Consider the following 19,809-nt stretch of genomic DNA (forward strand, 5'->3'; position numbering starts at 1 on the left):
TTTAACCATTCTAATAGGTATATAGTGTAGCTTATTGTTTTCATTTGAAGTTCCCTAATGACATATGATATGGAGCATCTTCTCATATGTTTATTTGCCATTTGTATATCTTCTTTAATGAGGTGTCTGTTGAGATCTTTTGCCCATTTTTTAATTGGACTATTTGTTTTCTTGCTTTTGAGTTTGAAGACATCTTTGTATATTTTGGATACAAGTCCTTTATCAGATATGTGTTTTGAAAATATTTTCTCCCAGCCTGTGGTTTGTCTTTTCTTTCTCTTAGTGTCTTGTATAGAAGAGACATTTTTGATTTTACAAAGCTCAACATCAATTTTTTCTTTTATGAATCATGCTTTTGGTGTTGTATCAAAAAACCTATTACTGAACCCATGGTCACCCAGATTTCCTGCTATGTTATCTTCTAGAGTTTTCTAAGTTTTGCATTTTACATGAAGGTTTCTGATCCATTTTGAATTAGTTTTTGTGAGGGTTACTACAGTCTGTGTCTGGAGTCATTATACTGCACGTGAATGTCCAATGGTTCCAGCACTGTTTGTGAAAAGACTACCCTTTCTCCATTGAATGGAGCCTTTGCTGTGTTTTCAAAGATCAGTTGACTGTGAGTCTATTTCTGGGCTCTCAACTCGGTCCTAGAGATCTGTTTGTTAATTCTTTCACCAATACCACATTTTCCTCATTATTGTAGCTTGATAGTGAGTCTTGAAATTGGGTTCTCCAATTCTCCAAATTTGTTCTTCTTCCTCAGTACTGTGTTGGCTATTCTGAGTCTTTTCCCTTTCCATGGAAACTTCAGCCTCAGTTTGTCAATATCTAAAAAATAACTTTCTGGGAATCTGATTGTGATTATGTTGAATCTATAGATCGAGTTGAGAAGAAATGACATTTTAAGAATATAGAGTCTTCCCATATTTGAATATGAAATGTCTCCATTTATTTAGATCTTTGGTTTCTTTCTTTAAAATTTTATATTTTTCCTCATATAGGTCCTATACATATTTTGTGAGATTTATACCTAAGGATTTTCTTTTTTGATGTTATTTAGCACTTATTTTATGATGAATTTTTAATACATGATTTTATTTAATTCTCACAACCATCTTATGAGAGCGATACTACTATTATCCCCATTTTACAGACAACAAAACTGAGGTTCAAACAAGTTAAGTCACCTGCTCAAAGTCACACCGCTAAGGAAAGGAAAAGCTTAGTTAGATTCAAAATCAGTTCATCTGATTCCAGAATCCTTGCAGTTAACAACTGAGACACTATGGCCTTCAGCAGTACATATGGAAGCATATTTAACCATCAGCAGAGGCTATTGAATTCCGGGTTGCTTTGGAATTAACTATGACACACAAGTACAAGGAACTCACAGAGTCCTTCTCTTCCCTCTCCAGAAACCAGAAGACCGGCCACCTTTCTGCAGACTCTTGAGTCAACTAGCTGAAATTGCAGAATCGGGACTTTAGCAGAGACTCAGCACCAGGCCTGGGGCTGCAGATCCTCACAGGGGAGAGCCAGTTCTCCCTTCACAGAGCATTAAAATCTGCCACCAGCCCAGCATTCCCCAGAGGCAACTGGCCTGTGGCGCCAGTCCCTGAGCCTCACGGCGCAGGCAGCACCCTGACAGAGGCGGGAGGCTCAGGGCCCTGAATTGGGAGGGAGGCCCGAGCAGCAGCGAGGTCTCTCCCTTCCTTCCAGCCTCTTATCTCGTCTGGTCCTCAATCCTCAACCTGACAGCTTTCAGGCACCATTTCTTGCACTTCTTAGAGAAGAGGAGGGATATGGTAGGGCTGTGGATTATTATTTTTATTATTATTTCAGTCATGGATCTGAAGGGTATGGTCAAGGGTTTTTTACTTGACCTGGCAACACAGAATCCCAGGATGGTGGGGCAAGAGAAATGAGGAGTGTGACTCTTTTTCAAGGAGACCTGGTGAGTTAGTTAAGGTCAGGAAGTGCCAGCTCAGCTGCTGTGATCCTGTCAGCTGCAGCTTCCTGCCGTCCTCAGGAACACCTGCTCCCATCTGAGGCCAGGTAGGCTGAGAAGCAGTTTTAGGAGGTTTAATTCATCGAACATACTGCCACCTCCCTCCTTGAAGGGACATGATGGACTGGGGTGAACAGTTCCAACCGCGTGGTTGGAGATGGCATCGGGAGAGAAGGAGCACTTCAGATGGTGGGGAACTGGCTGGAACAGAGAGGGACCTTAGGTTGTTACCACTCCAATGCCTACCTTTAGTACCAAGCCAGGCAGGGGACTGTGCCTCGCCTCTGCACAGAATGCTTCCACGGGCATCCTGGGAGAAGATGCTTGCTTCGCCTTGCTGGCTCTGACTGAGGACTCCGCCATCAGTTTGGCTTCTGGGGTTAGTCCCCTCTCTGCGCTCTTCCAACCCTCATCAGCAGAGGGCAGCAGGGTGTCGGGCGGTGGCCTCGCAGAGACCTGGAAGCTTATTTAGGCCCTAGAGGTTTCCATCTTGAAGGCTGAGGCTTCAAGTCTCCTGAAAAACTAGGAGAGGAATGAGAGGTCTGTTCTCATTCAAACCATCTGGATGGAAAGTGAGTCAAGCTCTGAGTGGGGTGCTTCCAAGAGGCACAAGACAGCCTACTGTTGATGGAGCACTGAAATATGCCAAGTGAATATGTACTGAGCTACAGGCCTTATCTGCACAATTTCACTTCGTTCTGCGTTCCCACCAACCCCATGAGAATGTATTCTTATTCCCATTTTACAGATGATGGAACTGAGGCTTTAAAAAGCCAAGAGAGCTTGCCAGAATGACAGAGCCAGGAGATTTAGAGCCCACATCTCTCTGCTGCCAATGCCCTTTCTTTATTTCTGTTCAACGCTGCCTTCTACTGAGGATGAACGGGATTGCAGAGGAGTTAAATAAGCTGGGGGACAAGACAGAGAAAGCCAATAAAGAAGTCAACCACCAAGGGCTCTTTCTCCCACAGAGGCCACTATGGTTGGCCGTGTAGCCCTCCAACTTGGAATAGGATCTTCTTGTTCTCATCTGTCTTCTCACCTTTGTTAGAGTTAATGACTTTGGAGTCACTCAGTTAATTAACCCTTTGACTCACCCACCCCTCCAGAGTCATGTTGCATGAAGCCATTTATGGGTGAGCTTCAAAGCAGTTTTGAAAGGTCCGCCTGCAGGTATATAAATGCTTCCTTTAATCATCATTTCGACTTCGAGCCAGCTGCAGTGCTCTTCCACACTTAGTGGGGAAGGGTATTCCCTGATGTAAGAGAGATTTCATTTTCCTGCAGCATTCCGATAAAACTTTCAGAGAGATTATTAGATGGTGTTGCAATTAGCTCTTTCTAAACCGTGTGATATTTTGACCAGCTGGAGATTCAGATGCATAACTTGTAACTATAATTATTGTGAAACTGGTTGCCTCCAGATAAAACTCTATCATTCAGAAGATGATCTTACTCAACATATCCAAAATCATCCCTGTTTACTTTCTGGCATTTTGTACATTCTCTTGTGGAACCCTTAATTAGAGATAATTTCCGGAACATCCAGCCTGAAGGAAAACATCAAAATTGACTGATTTCTCTGGTCTGGTTTCAGAAATTGCCCCTTGTATGGTGTTATCGTGTTCAAGCTCAGATTCACTGGGGCCTTAACTGAATATGTTAACTCCCCAGTGTCCTATCTTGCAAAATGGGCTTCCTGCCTGATTTTTTGCTCCCCCTCTCACATTTTGATAATGGTATCATGCATTCACAGGGAATTCCTTTATCCAAGGTTTTGGCTCTAGGTGCATTTTTTAGATTTTGCATTTTGTACCTCTTGAGGCTATTTATATTTGGATGTTTTGAATATTTATTAGTGTACAGTGATTGCTAGGATTCACAATGAAAGTGTTATAAATATCTCTAACCATTTATAAATCACACATAGTTAAAGGTTTGTTCTAGCAAATAAAACTGTATGTCTTAATAAATCAATATATATGGCCTGGGTTCAGTATTTGCCTAAATGTCAAACAACCAAAAATTTTCCTTAAATAAAAATAATTACGTGGCTTCGTGTTCCACAAAAAAAAAAAAAAATGGACTACATACCATTCAACATTTGTTCAACAAGTAAACACCAAATTCTTCCTGTGTTCCTATGATATACTCTGCTGAGAGCTATGGAAACAAAGATGAAAAAAGCAGTCTTTACTTTTTAGAAACCCCAGGTAACTCATTTTTTTAAAAAGGCAGTAAAATTATAATCCATCATTTAGGGAAATAACAGAAATTGGTCAAGGGGGAGAAGAGGTGGGAAAAAGTGATGGAATCCCTCAGGGGAAGGGGGACATCAGGAAAAACTTTCTAGAACCTTGCTACTCCAAGTGTGGTCCCTAGACCATCAATAGCAATATGACCAGCTTATGAGAAATCTGAATTCTCTGACTCTACCCTGAGATTCACTGAATGAGAATCTGCGTTTTCACAAGATCCACAGGTGACCATAAGCTCGTTAAAGTTTGAGAAGTACCATCATAGAGGATATAATGTCCAACTCAGTTCTGAAGATGAATTATGGTTTTTTTTTAGGAAGTAAGTGGGCAGAAATAAGAGAAATACTTTCCAGGTAGGGTTAGAGGAAACTGAATGTGTGCGGAAGCTATTATCAGTTTATCTCGCTGGAGCGTAAGTTATGGGGGTGGGCGCGAGGTGTTGACAAAGGTAAGGATGATGGAAGGAGTTATGCAAATTGAAACAGAAGCTATAAATCTAGATAAAGACCATATTTTGAAAGACAAGAAAATGTGGGAACTCTACCAATAGATAGGAAAGATGTCACGGAGCAAGGAGAGAAGGTCAAATCTGTGTTTAAAAGTGCATTTGGGCAGCAGCATAGTCAGTGGATTTGAGAGAGCAACGCTGATGGAAAAGAAGCCAATGGGAAGATGATTTTTTGCCTTGTTCCGAGCACCAGAGTATGGTTCATACTCATTCACTGTCATCTGCTGTCTGAGTGACACATTGAAATTGTAATTCGGAGTTCTTCAGTCACAGCTGGGCAGCAAAAAGTACCTGTACCTGCCTCTTAAAATCCCAGTGAAATAAAAGCTGGCTTGTATTTTCAATCCACTGAGCTCTCCCTGTACCTTCTAGTTTGCCAAATGCCCACGACTATGGCAGGAGCCTGTTCATGCACCAGAGGACCATTCGGCACGAGGGAAAATGTCTGTGGTTTCTACACAGTCCTTTGGGCTTGCCTTCCACTGGGAAACGACCCGGATATGAAACTCCTGAAGCAGTTGGATGAGCATATCTGCTTCTCAGAGCATTTATCTGGCAGACCCAACTTTCTCTGGAATCTCCCAAGACACACATCCACCACTCTGAGGCAGAGACGGAACATAATCCATTCAGCAAGATGGGCCCTGTGTATTTGTGTATTTCGTTTGTGTGTGTGTGTGTGTCTTCAATGACTTTGAGACTCTCTGCAAGTCATGATGTGTAGTTGGCTTGTGGGATCACAGAGTCACAAAGTAACTGTCAGAAGGAGTTTTAGAGATCATTACTTCATAAATAATAGTTACCGATTCACCTGACATTGCCTGGTACTGTCAGGTGTATAAGGTGAATAGGATATCTTATCAGTTACACACCAAACACTTCACACTCAAATTAAGATACATCAAGGAGGACTTATTTATGAAAGGGAAAGGATTATTTAAAAGAGTGTGGGTCAGGTTTAGGAGAACCACAGAAAGTAGTACAGAGGAAAGTAAGCCAAGGAGCAGTTGCTACCTGGAGGCCTGAAGAGACAGGAGGAGGAAGTGCTCATTTGAATGTGAAAGCAGACAGTCCCCTGGAGGAGGTTGCCTTGAGAAGAAAAGACCTTTAGTTAGCAAGGCAATGTCCATCACAAAGAGGAGCCCAGGGGAATAAATACACGGACCCTTTCATCAACTGATCTATACATAATCTTACACACTCTCCTCTCTTACCGCATCAACTGCTGGGACTTCTTGTTGGCTACCTAGTACAGACACCAGCCTTCACATAAGAAGTCCTCATGCTACTTAAAAGAAAGTCCAACACATAAACAAATACAGTTGACGCTCGTTATTTACAGCTTCTATACGTGCAGATTGTCTGCCCGCTGGCATTTATATGTAACTCCCAAATCAGTCCTCTCATAGTCATCCATGGCATGCCCAGGCCGGCGCCATGAAAACCGTGAGCTGCACGCACATCCCCAGCTGAGGTGGGGCAAGGAGGTGCTCAGCCTTCTCGTCTCAGCTCTCGTTCTGTAAACAAGTATCCTTTTCGAGGTCTATTTAGTGCCATGTTTTGCATTTGGGTACTTTTTGTTGGTCATTTTGCTGTTTTAAATGGTCCTTAAGCACAGAGCTGAAGTGCCGTGTAGTGTTCCTAAGAGCAAGAAGGCTGTGACATTTCTTTCAAAGAAAGTGTGTGTCAGATAAGTTTCATTCAGGCATGAGTTATAATGCTGTTAACTGTGAGTTTAATGTTAATGAACCCACAGGTATATTAAATAAAGTGTTTTTTTTTTTAATACAAATATGGGTAAAACAGGATCATGTATAGATCCGTTGATGAAAATGTAACCAGAGGCTCACAGGAACCTATCCCTATACTTCCACTAGGAGCAATGGTTCAGTATTCACCCCTTCAGTGTCCATGGCAACTTTATAAAACATACGTACCAAATAATGAGAATCACCTGTGATTGCAAAGGGCTGTTGTAGGTTATGGGATGAAGCAGTGATCACAATATGAGAGTACAGAGGGTGAAAGCACCTAAGGGATCAAGGAGGGCTTCCCAGAGGAAGTAATGTTTGAGCTGTGCTGAAGGCTAAATAGAAGCTCGCAAGGAAGAAAGAGTCTGGAAGGACATTTCAGGGAGAGGAACTGGAATAAAACAAAACAAACAAACAAATAATACATCTTATTCCACCTTCTTCCCTTTCATTATTTTTTAGTTAGGACTGGGAACCTTGAGGACAAAGGCAATAGGTGCTAGCTAACATGGTCACAGGACAATCAGTCGAAGGAGCTGAGTGCACTGTGACTCCTCACCATCCAGGTCTACCTCTACCCACACCCATCGACACCCATCTGTAGCGGTGAAGGAGTTTCTGGTCCCTTTCCAGCTTCTCAGAATGACTTGGAGTACAAGTGCCTATATGGTGAAATAAACGATACAAACATTTCATTTGCTTTTCTCTTTTGTATATCTCAAAGCACTTTCCCATCTAAGATGATGTTTGATCTCTCGGCACCTTTGGGATGAAAGTGGGAGTACATGGGTCTCACCTTACAGAAAAGGAAGTGATAGAGAACATGCCAGAGGTTGTAGAGCTATTTAAAAAGGTGACATTAGAACTCAGATCTCGGGGCACCTGGGTGGCTCAGGGGATTAAGCCTCTGCCTTTGGCTCAGGTCATGATCTCAGGGTCCTGGGATCAAGCCCCATGTCGGGCTCTCTGCTCAGCAGGAGCCTGCTTCCCTCTCTCTGCCTCTCTGTCTACTTGTGATCTCTGTCTGTCAAATAAATAAATAAACTCTTAAAAAAAAAAAAAAAAGAACTCAGATCTCCTTCCAAGTCCTGCATTCTTCCTAGAGGTCACACCAAAACTCCAAGCATGTTAATAACAATAATAACAATAAAAGCTTCTGTTTTTGAGCACTTATGATGACTCTGCTTAGCATGTTACATTTATTATTTCATTTAATCTTCTAAGAGCCCAAGGGGTAGGTAGGTACAATTACAATTGTTTGAATTTTACAGATGAGAATGGGTCTCTGTACATTAGAGAAACACTTCATGGTCCCACAATTAATGAGTGACAGAATGGGGGCTTGAAGCCAGACCTGTCTGTCCCCAAATGCCATGCTCCCATCCCTTCTGTGGGGCTGACTGGGGGGTCACCTTTGCTAGCCTCTGACAGTACAGCAGCACGTGGCCATGTGCCTGTTACAGTGCTGCATTCCAAATTCTGTTCAGAATATGCTCTACCCTCCTTAACCGTTCTTATCTACAATTACTATGTATACAATTTGCTTAAATGAAGATAAAAGGTTCTTTGCTGTGAATTTATGTGCAAACGATCTGACCTTCAAGGGAGACCAGGTCCATAGAAGTTGTGAGAAATGAGCAAAGCGAGAGAAAGGCAGCATGAAGGGAGGACATGCATTTCCAAATGGCCCAGTTTGGAGCTGCAGTCTTTCAGCAGCACACCAGCTGTCAATAATTCATTTATAAAATAATGGGGCTAGTTCTTAGGATTTCCTGAGGATGAAATGAGCCAATTCATATATAGTACTTAGCACAGAGGCTGGCCCCCAAAAGACATTTAATAAATGTCAGTGAAAACATACATGTTTTAGGGGCACCTGGGTAGTTCAGTGGGTTAAAGCCTCTGCCTTCAGCTCAGGTCATGATCCCAGGGTCCAGGGAATGAGCCCTGCATTGGGCTTTTTGCTCAGCAGGGACTCTGCTTCCCCTCTTCTCTCTCTGCCTGCCTCTCTGCTTGCTTGTGATCTCTGTCAAATAAATAAATAAATTCTTTAAAAAGCATATGCTTTAACAAATTATTCAGATTCAAAGAAGGAAATAGGCAACCCAGTTTCCTATGGAAAGACCTGGGTCTGGGTCCAGCCACTGTTGGGCAACCCTTCCTCTTTCTGGGCCCCAGTTCTTTCATCTGTAAAATGAAGCAATTTTGAGCAAGTGCTCAGGTTTTATCTAATGGACAAGGTAAATTGCATAACTGACCATCAAGTTTCTCTTTTCCTGCTAACAACATGCACCAAGTGTGTGAACCTACTGTATGGAGCAAACCCATTGCACTTAGAAACTTGTTTTGTATTATTCACAGTTTCTCACCATCTCACACCCTTTTCCTTCTTTCTTTTAAAAATTTATCATTGAGTGGCACTTGGGTGGCTCAGTTGATTGAGCTTCCGACTCTTGATTTCGATTCAGGTTGATTTCAGGGTTGTGAGATCAAGCCTTGAGTTTAGCTTCGAGCTCAGCCTGCTTGGGATTCTCTTTGTCCTTCTGCCCCTCCCCCCACTTGCACTCATGTGCTCATTCTCATTCTCTGCCTCAAATAAATAAATAAATAAATAAATAAAATCTTTTTAAAAATTTATTTGTGATTCTAGGGGCACCTGGGAGGCTCAGTCAGTTAGGTGCCCAACTCTTGATTTCAGCTCAGGTCTTGATCTCAGGGCCGTGAGTTCAAGCCCCTCAAGGGTCCCCACACTGGGCATGGAGCCTACTTTAAAAAAAAAAAATATATATATATATATATATATATATATATATATATATGGATTCTAAAACATTTTAGCCATTATTGTTAATATTAGTATTTATGCTTTCTCTCTCCAGAACCAATTCTTATACTTGTTTCAGATTCTCCGCTATTGGTTTCTATGAAGCTGGATCTGTGAATTTTAAACAGAGACTTAGATGTCCTAAGTGACCCGAGACTCTTCTAAAAACAAGGCAATGTTGCCACACATGGAACCACAGTGCGTGGGCCACAGCTTAGCAAGTGGCAAAGCAATTTTTGCCTGATAGCTTCGATTCTCTCATTGCTGATGGTGCAGCCGGGGGTTGGACATGAAACATATCTGGAGGCAGTAGACAGATGGCTACACATTTCACTGGCAACATGTAAGCTAAGACTTTACTTTTGATTATTCATTCAACTCATATTTACTGAACTCCTATTAGGTACTAGTCTCCGAGGAAATGTTGAGAAGCAAGAAAGACACATCCCTTCTCTCTTTGATTTTATGCTCTAATGATGGTGTGTAGGAAATTATGTCAGCAATCACCACACAGCACACCAAGGGGGGATGACAGAGGAAGTCGAGGGGGCTCTGGGTGCATGAATGACTAACCCTAGCCTAATGCAGACAAGAAGGGAGCTTGAAGGAACAGACAGGTAAATGGATCCCAGAAGAATGAATAGAAGTTAGGCAGCAAACTGGGGGCAAGTGCAGAAGTGGGAGGGAAAGGAGGATAGACCATTCTAAGCAAAAGCCCAGCTTACACAAAGGCCTAACACAGCAGATTTGGGAACCTAAAAGATTGCTTTTAGCTAAAAGCAAAGAGCTTGCTCACAACAGAAGAGACTGGAGAGAGGTAGATGCTAGATCACGAAGAAAGACTCCTGTGGGCCATTGGTTAAGGAGTTTGGGCTCCACACTGAGAACAATGGGGAGCTAGTGAAGTCCTTTAAGCAGGGCAGGAGCACGTCTTTTATTTTAACTTATGTGATTTTCTACATGCAGAAGGAGTTTGGAATATATCCGTCTTACTTCACCGTATAGAGGAGGAAACAGGTGAAGTGACTTGCCTACAGTCACTTAGTTGCAAAACTGGGACCAAAAGGCAAGCCTCTGGATTTCCAACATAGTGGTTTGCTTCCCCTTATAAGCAAATGGAAATCAGGGGTCAGGGAATTATTTTTGCCTAAGATCTCAACAAGTATATATGTAATGGTCTCTTTGTTTCTTTTAAGCAACTTGTTCTTGAAAGGTGAAAAGACAGGAAAGGAACAACAGGGAGAAATATGTCTTCCAGAAATCTACAATATCCAAAATAGTTGTCCCTTTAGAATGAAAATCCAATCTCTCTTGTTATACAATTGTAATCACTGACACTCAAAATCCTAAGGATCACAGTAGAAAATGGAAAATTAAAAAAGAAAGGGAGAAATGAAAAGGAAGGGAGGAAGGAGGGGAGGAGAAAGAAAGGAAGGAAGGAAAAGAAAGAAACCAGTTCAGTTTTTAAAGCCATCCTCCACAAACACCTCCACAGCTTTCTCACAGGGACAGAAATGTGTGTGTGTGCATATATAGATAAGTCATCCTTTCTGAAATAGCAATTTAAATTAGAATGAGTGATGTAACATCAAACCATAAAGGATCATGAATTCTGAATGTCTGGGAAATGGTATGAGATCAGTGAGGGCAAAGACTTCGCAAGTCCTTTGCTAGAGGCTCGGGTAATACGGCTCCTCTATAAATAGCCCCTAACAGGAACAGCTAAGTGATTAAGTATAAATTTGTGGGCCATACACAAACATTTCAGAAAGCTTCCCTTATAACAGGACTTTATCTTTTATATCTACACACACATTCAAATGTCTCAAATGCTTTCCAGTGTGTCTACCTGTGAGGTAAGAAGGGCAATTATTATTCCTCACTTTCTAGTAACGGAGGCTTCTCAGGAACAAGACTGTTGAAGTGACTTGAGCAAGGGGTCTGGAGGTTCGATCCGCAGGTCCACCAGGCTGCAGCTCAGGGAGAACCGTTTCTTTGGCCAGCCCTGAATGGCAGATAAGCCTTGAAGAGAAAGGTGCCTGCCTGTCCTTTCAGGTTCCTCCTGCCACCGTGTGTGTTCCTTTTTGTCCATTAGGCAATTCTTGAATGAAGCTGAGGCAGGTCCCTGCTTAAGAGGCGGTAGCTTCAGGGATTTGACTCCAAGGAACCGAGAAGGTATTCCTGAGCAGAGGCGCAGCACTGGGGACCAGACTCAGTTGGTGGGAGTCCCCTCTCCCCAAACCTCAGCTCTATTTTCCATCATTTCACCCTATTTCTTTCCTTCGCAGAACTTCTTCCAGCTGTAACTGCACAGTACTAGGTTAATTTACGCCCTGCCTCTCCTGGTAGATGACAGGCTCCAAAAGGGCAGTACACCAGTGCATACTCAGCTTCTGGCACGGGGCTCGGAACAAAATAGCTGCTCAATAAATATTAGGTAGATAAATGAGCACTTGGAAATAACGTGAGATCGATGAGACCCGGACCGAGCCCAGAGCTTCCGCCCTCCCACTGCCGCAGGTGTGGCTCCCAGGCATGCGAGACCTGGCGGCAGGTCCTCTCTCCCTTCCCCATCCCGAGGGCCGCGCGGCTGGCTGTCCTGGGGCAGCAGCCGGGGTGCAGGTCGGGGATGCGCCGGCGGTGCGCCCCTCGCCGCAGCCATTTCCTGCTCTTTGTGTGACAGCCGCGGCGGCAGAGGGGCCGGCACGGCGCGCTGGGAGGAGCCGCGGCGGGCAGGGGGGCGGGGCCGAGGGCGGGGCCGAGCGCCGCGGCCGGCCGAGCCGAGCCCAGCCGGGCAGAGCATCCTGCGCCCCGGCGCGGGGCCCCGCCGTAGCCTTGGGCTGCTCCCCTGGACCTGCCGCAGACCCAGGTAAGCGGCGCTCTCAGGCCTCGGGGCCGGCATGGGGACCGGGATGCTGCGGGGGACGTCGATGCGGCCGTGAGGATGCGCTAGGGGCCGGCGCCCCTTCTCCCAGCCCGAGGGGGGCGCTCGGCGCGGCGCTCAGGCTAGCGCGGCCTCCCTCCCCCACCAAGCCCCTGGAGGCTGGACTCCAGGCCCTGCGCGGCCCCCTTAGCCCTCCAGCCCACCCTGGGCCCCGGGGCGCGGACCCCCTGCGAGGAGGCGCGGACACTCAACGCAGCTCGGGCGGAGCTCGGGCGCGGCGGCGGCAGTGGCAGCGGCAGCGGCAGCGGCAGCAGCAGCAGCAGCAGCAGCAGGTGCGCGGCCTGGGCCGGAGCCGCGGGCCGGAGAGGAAGCGGCGCTAATCCCGAGCACGGGAGACACCTGCCTCAGCCGCGAGCCCGGCGGCTTGACATCCCCGAGCCCAGGTATTGCAGAGCGCCGGCCGCCGCCTCTGCCGCCGAGGCCACCATCACCTGCTCCAGGGCCAGCGAGAGCCGCGTGGGCCTGCTTGGCAGACGCCTGGGGCACACAGCGCCCTGCGGTGAACGAGAGATGGGTGGGGCGAAGGTCGGAGCGCCAGTGTTCGGGGGTGGGGGATTTAATGAGGGAGAAGGCAAGTCTGACCCGCTTTGAAGCCTCCTGGCCTACACTGGCATCACTCCCCCAGCCGGTTGGCTGTGGGCGGGGGAGGACAGGGGGAAGGGGATGAGTGGGCTGACTCCTGGGGAAAAGGTTGGATTTTCTTGAGCTCTGGAGAACCGGAAAGATTGCCTACCTGTCTGTTGTAGCTTCTGCTTTTCAGGACAGCCCTCCCCCTCGATGGGTGGGTGAAAAGGAAGAAAAGGGGGTGCTCTCTGTTTAGGGGTGGGGGTGGGGGCAGGAAGCATGGTCCGACAGGAGTATGGTTCTCTGTGCTGAGGAGAACATGGCAGGAAAGAACACTGGCACTGCCCTGGCCCTTCCCAGCCCAGGGAATCTGACTTTGACCTCTGCTTCCCTAGTGTCTCCAGCCCAGCAGAAACACTCACCTAGGGCTGATGGGCCATCTGCTCCCCTTCCAGCCAGGACAAAAAGGTGGCAAGGATCTTTTCCTGCTAGCTCCCAAGTGCTTGTGCCTTCCTGGCGTGGATGAGGAGACTGGGGCTGTCCTGCAGACATGAGGAACGAATTAGGGGAGTGCTCGTTCTCATACTCCACTTTTCTACCTTTTACCTATGTCTCCCTTAGGGCATTGTGTCTTACCTTACTTACTTTTGGGCACAGGCCCTGTTGGGAGCCATGCTGCTAACCCCGGAGATTACAGATGTTAGAGTGCAAATTTCTAGGTCCATATCCCTGAGCAAGATTGCAAAAGCCGTGAAGTCTGTTTCAGCATCATAAGACCTTCTCTGTGATGCTCCCTGAGGTCTCCCACCTCCACCTCCGTGTTCTGTGCTTCCCCCATTCTCCTGTGTCAAAAATTTTCAAGAAAGGAGCCAGTGAACATGTTTATCTTTTAAGAGCTAAATACAAAAGAATTTGCCATTCGATGCAGAGCAGGTCCTTTAGAAGTCACTTAACTGGAAAGGAAACAGAGGCCAGGAGGCATTTGAATGGAAAACAAAGCTTTAAGTCAACATATTTGATATCTCTAGCGGTGGAATTTCAGGCAGTGGGCTGTGAGTAGGAACGGGGAACTGGGTAGCAATTTGGGGAACAGCTCACTGAAATGGCAGTAATTAGCGGTGGTCAGCTCCGTTTGCTGCTGGGGCAGAAGTACTGTAGGAGCATGTTTATGTGTCACTGGCTAGGGGTTACTGTCACTGGAAGGTATGTGTGGAGCACCCAGTATCCACTTGGGGGGGGGGAGGGTAAAACTTCCCTATAGAGAGTTACTCACTGACACTGGCTGCCATCTGCCCGGGCAGTTACGAGGCCACAAGAAGAGTGTGTTGTTGCTTACAAAGCTAGTACTTCTGCCTAGTTCTGAACACTGAGCCTCTGGCTGTGGGCATTAGCTCTCTGCTCACTAAGGTTCTTTATTATATTTCCTGGCCAGTTCTCACCAGTTCTGGAGGCACCCAAGACTGCCTTGTTCTGTCCCTGCTGAAAGTGGAAAAGGAAATACTTGTTTTAGGGCATTAGGCCAAGAATGGGGTATATGATCCAGTAGGGTTGGAGAGTTTTTCTCAAATCAAATCGGAGGCTGGCCCAGAAAAGGTAGACATGAATTTAAAATCTGGAAAAGCACCCCAGGAGAAAACTCCACGTCCCCTCTGATAAATTGTGCCCTCTTGGGAGTTCCGTGGGCCTCCACTGCTGTCATTGACCAGCAAGCTGAATGAGGTGATGAATAAGCAACAAGCTAATTAGCATTGGAAACAGCACTCCTGGAAAACAGCACAGGCTCTGGTCCCTACATTTGAGGATTGGCCTATACTCTCAACTCAGAGAGGTTTCTTTTGGCTGCTTTTGGCCTCAGGGATCCACCAAGAACTTCACAAAATGGTCTTTTGTAGCCTCCGTGTGGCCACCATAACAACGAGTCTATTTCTTTACTAGCAAGTATTAATTATTCACTTGTACTTGATGAAACCAGACATCGGTCACTTCATTGGAGCCTTTGTAACAGGCCTTCGGTCTTGTCATTCCGAGGAGCACACCCGTGCCTAGGTTCTAGAGGATAGACCTGTTTTGGTAGTGAAGCATGCTGGGCAGTGACTGGGAAGCCAGCAGAGGTGGGGAAGGAGCTGGTCCTTCACTGGGTGCTCTTTTTAAGTGAGGGACACACGAACATGTTGAGTAGAGTGTCTAGCACATAGTGAAGTGCTATTCCATTTATGTATTTATTGGTTATTTTGAAGATTTTATTTTATTTGAGATATGGAGAGTGAGAGAGAGAAAGACAGATAGAGCACTAGCAGGGGGTAGAGGCAGAGGGGGAGGGACAGGAAGACTCCCCATGAGCAGGGAGCCCGATGTGGGACTTAATCCCAGGAGCCTGGGATCATGACCTGAGCCGAAGGCAGACACTTAACCAACTGAGCCACCCAGGTGCCCATGTATTTATTATTTTAATGTACTAATTACATAATCCTTAAGAATATGGTTCATGTGTGTAGTCAATCCATAGCTCTTCCCACTCCTCTACCTCCAGGGCCTTCCTGGATTTTGCTTTTCCAACGGGGAGTTGGCTAGCCCCGGCAGGGTTACCTGCAAAAGGTAGCCACGAGAGTGATAGGATGCGCTATCAGTAAAGGCCTTCAGGTAGGAAGTGCTCTTGAGCAGCTCACTACTCAAGTGCATATAACTTGAGTAGGCAGAAAGAAGGGGAGGGAGTACACTGAGCCCAAGCCCAGAGGTAGTTCTCACATTTCAACACACAAAGAGAGGTCAGGAAGGAAATTTCCTTCTGTGTGCATTTAGCATTTTGCAATCAGCCAAAAATGTTAAGGGCATGCTTCACTTCCCAGGCAGACAGAGCAGTGTCGTGGCCTTCGGACACAGGAGTTATCCTCGACTTGCTGTGTGCCTTTAAATCCTGCACTGCCTCTCTCTGACTTTCCGAATTGGCCACGGGAAAGCAGCGTGCCCAGCCTGTTACCTACCTGTTGCCACAGGAGCCTGCAGATGAGATAATGTCTATAAATCCCAGTCCTAGAAGAAAAGGCCATGGAAACAGAAGAGAAAGAGGTTTCTGAATGTGTGGCTCTTTGGGAGGACTGCCCTTTATTCCTAGAGGAACAAGTTATTAATTATATATTGTGTGTCAACTTAAGAAGACAAATCTGTGGCCTCTCTGTAACAGCAAGCCAAGGGGACACTGAAAGGCACTGTGTGATTCACAGATTCTGTCACGGCCCCTGGATGGCCTTGTCTGTACAAAGACATTTCAGATTTCAGTCAGTGGGGGTGGGGCGCCTCCCAGGATGCAGAGTTTGGATACTGGCTTCCTAGCCATGGCCGTTATGCCAAGGGCTGTGTGTGGTGTGCCTCAAAGGAAGACCATTCAAGCCGTACTTCTTGGGCCCTGGCAGTAGAGGAGGAAACCAGTTCAGTGCAAGATCCTTGAAAGAGATTGCTCTGAGAAGGTAGAGCTGAGGTTCAGGCAGAATTTCTTACAGGTACCCTTCTGGCTGAGTGGCATATGGCTAGACTTACAGCAACTCAGAAGTAGTGCAAGGAGAGAGGGAAGTAAATGTGACCTTCTGGAGAGATACCAGAGAAGGACCCAGTGATGACTTCATCAGTGGGCCTTTTGATTGTGTGTTCGCATCATCATTAGGTCATCTTAGAGCTGTGGTTCTCAGATTTTAATCTCTTCATGGGATAGAAGGATGTTTAGTATGTCCATATTGTATGGTCTCTGTCTTCTAAATAAGGGAGGAGATGATGTCCTCTGCAGAAAGTAAAGGTGGCAGACTGGTTAGGAAAGTTCAGGAGACTTCCGGAGGTTTGGAACAGCTGCCTCTGTGGGTGGAATAAGAAATCAGCTGGGGATGAATGAGAGGGTTGTCTTACTTTCTGAGACCAGAGAATCTGCAGAGCTGACCCTCACAGAAGATACTCAGTAACCCAGTATTAAGTGAAGGGATACCCGAGAAAGCCAATTTGTGTTTTTAAATCGTGACGTCTTAAGACTGATTTGGCAAGTTATGAAGGGTGAGAAAAGAATTCAGGACTAGGGGTTGTCCGTCATCCTTCAAGTATATTATACTGTCACATGGGAAAGAAAAATAAGGACCTGTGTCTTATGGGTTAAGGTGAGATCGGTATGCTCTAAAGAAGTCCCCTCAGAGTCTTCTAGCAATAAGGCTGACTTAGATGTGATATCATAGAGGACTATAATGTTTTAAGTTAAAAAATTTTTTTTTACCGGAAGACATGAATTTGGGCCACTTGCCAATGTAGTCAACAAGTTGTTCCTGTAGTGCTTATTAAGTAAATAATGTGTAGAATGTACCCTGATCTGTACTAGGGCTATGGGTGGAACTAAAAAAAAAAACAAAAAAAAGACTATTCCTGGTTTTGGTGATCCAAAGAATAGTGAACACATAAAGCAATTTATAATGCAGTAGGAAGTTGTGAACGCTGAGACTGAGCACTTTAAGAATCCAGAGAAATGGAAGTTTAGTGGAGTTTGGCTGTTCACAACTTCATGGAGGCCTATCTTGAATTGGGCCTTGACAGTGGTCAAGGGTAGGATTCCAGAAGGAGAGAGAACAGTCTATTGGAGAGTGGAGAGAGTTGGAGCAAAGGCAAGAATGCTCATGGGCAGGTTCATGACCTCTCATACATCTTGGCCAGAGTGGGTGTCCATGTTAGAGAACCGTGGTCTTGAAGGAAGCCCTTGGCATGGAGGATCCGTCGGCTGCCAATGTCACTTTTGTTTTTCGAGTTGGACGTGGACAATATTGACATGCTCAGCCCACCACAGCCACAGCCAGCCCCTCCCCAATGCACCCCCACTCAGGGAAAGAGATATACCTGCCAGCAGGGGTAACATGGGAGCCCTTGGAGCTCTCCCAAGCATGTAATAAAAAGTACCTTGTTTGCAAACCTCATACTTAAACTGTCACTAGGTAAAAGTTGCCCATAAGAATCTTGACAAGGGACTTTTTTGGCATCACAGTAGAGAACCACCGCCCGACCAACCTTCCTGTCTCACCGGCAAGGAAATGACCTTTGTAGAGGGAGTGAAGATGCGATTCCAGGGCCTAAGTCGGTCTTCAGTTGGAGCCATAGTCGAGCTGCAGCCTCGTGAAACAGGCCTGCACCGTCTGCTCTTGTGGCTGAACTTGCCGTTTCGCTCTTTGTTTCCAGGGCAGACGCAGGGTGACTGGCTTCTCTTCCTGAGTTTGAGCAGGTGCTGCTGAGACGCAGCTCCTCTCCCCAGACAGAGGTCACGTTGGCACCCCTCACGTGGTGGATTGTCCCAGGAGGCCCCACTGGGAGCAGATCGGCAAGCTGGCAAGCTGCTCTCAGAGACATGACTGCCCACCCCACCCCACCCCCGCCTCCCGCCCCGCCAGAGGATGGGATCTGCCCTGCCCTGTTGGGTTATCAACGGAAAGGCCCCCTCAACCCTCAACACTGACAACACAGGAAGCAGCTGGGTAAAACGGCCGGCAGGAGGTGGGGTGGCAATGTCTCTAACCCAGCCAGAGTCTTTCTCTTCGCTGTAAGCAACCAGGAGGGTAGGCCTTCTCCAGAGGCCCAAGGCGTGGACTTCTCTGCTCTGTCCTTCTGTCCCTTGTGTGGAGAGAAGCTGCTGGGGATGGGGGTCTCTGTCCCAGAAGACCTGCAGTGAGGGAGTCCAGGAGGGAAGGCTGCCTGAAGACAGTGCTAGCGACTGGCCAGATGGCATCAGAGATGCTAGGAAGGAGGCCTTGGTTTGTTGTCTTTAAATTTAAAAATTTTGATCAACGCAATACATGCTTTCAAAATAGTGGGGTGCTTGGGTGGCTCAGTTGTTAAGCAGCTGCCTCCAGCTCAGGTCATGATCCCAGGATCCTGGGATGGAGCCCCACATCGGGCTCCCTGCTTGGCAGGAAGCCTGCTTCTCCCTCTCTCACTGTTTCTATCTCTGTCAAATCAATAAATGAAATCTTTAAAAAGCAAAAACAAAAGATCAAATAGTGTGCAAAGACGCATAATGAAAATAGCCATCCAGTGCCCACCTCCCCGGAGAGGCTGTCACTTCTAACTCACTGTTTCTCCCAGCTCGTGCTTCCAGATCTCTTAGGAATATGCTTACGCTGCCATTTTTTGATTTATCTGCTCTATGCATTGTCTGTTTACTTCCTGCTGTGATAGATGAAGACTTCGCTTTCTTATACCATTCACCTCCCTCCCCTGTCCCCATCTCCCAATATAGTGAGAGCTCTGGCTTTTTTTTTTTTTTTTTTAAGATTTTATTTATTTATTTGATAGAGATCACAAGTAGGCAGAGAGGCAGATGGGGGGTGGGGCTTGCGGGGAGACAGGCTCCCTGCTGAGCAGAGAGCCTGATGTGGGGCTGGATCCCAGGACTGTGAGATCATGACCTTTGCTGAAGGCAGAGGCTTAACCCACTGAGCCACCCAGGTGCCACTGCGAGAGCTCTGTTTCAACCTAAATCATGTCTGAAGCATCTATATTATTAAGACATGTAAATGATGATCACTAAAAAGATAGGTAATGTCCTTTGATTTATCTCCTTTCCTACATAGCTTTTTTGTTTTATTGCAGAGTTAGAATTTTCTCCCTTCCCCTTCCTTCCTTCCTATTTAATACCACTTTTTTTTTTTTTTTTTTTTTTAAACAGCTCTGTCCTATCTGTTAGTGTATCAGATCCTCCTATCTTCCGGGGAAGTTACTGTGTTAACCCCAGCTCCGCCCCTAACTAGCTAAGTGACCTTGCACTGGTCTGTCTAATCTCTCAGCCTCAGTGCCCACCCCTCCCCCCCCCCCCACACACTCCCAGCAGAAAGAAGGAAGGAGGAGGACTACAAACTGGTCTTTTTCTCATTCTAAACCTCAAAGCCCATTCCCCCATCTCAGAGGCTGTTGCTGTCTGAGCAGTCTCTTCCCCAGG

The 19,809-nt window shown here is 46.3% G+C and overlaps 2 protein-coding genes across 4 annotated transcripts in view; both read left to right on the forward strand.

The window, feature by feature from the left end:
• ITK (IL2 inducible T cell kinase) overlaps positions 1-4,163 on the forward strand; it is a 67,875-nt gene extending 63,712 nt beyond the window's left edge. Inside the window, exon 17 of the mRNA XM_059417243.1 lies at positions 1,419-4,163. Coding sequence (XP_059273226.1) covers positions 1,419-1,490 — 72 coding nt within the window. The 3' untranslated portion in view covers positions 1,491-4,163. The remainder of the gene's footprint in view (positions 1-1,418) is intronic.
• Positions 4,164-12,111: 7,948 nt separating this feature from the next.
• The window catches only part of CYFIP2 (cytoplasmic FMR1 interacting protein 2), a 124,502-nt gene continuing 116,804 nt past the window's right edge, over positions 12,112-19,809 (forward strand). For 2 of the 3 annotated variants that reach the window (XM_059417244.1, XM_059417246.1), the window contains exon 1: positions 12,112-12,221. The gene's annotated coding sequence lies outside the window, so the exon portion shown is untranslated. The other variant, XM_059417245.1, reaches the window with a different exon arrangement.

This window comes from Mustela nigripes, chromosome 12 (genome assembly GCF_022355385.1).
Source record: "Mustela nigripes isolate SB6536 chromosome 12, MUSNIG.SB6536, whole genome shotgun sequence".
NCBI classification, from domain to species: domain Eukaryota; kingdom Metazoa; phylum Chordata; class Mammalia; order Carnivora; family Mustelidae; genus Mustela; species Mustela nigripes.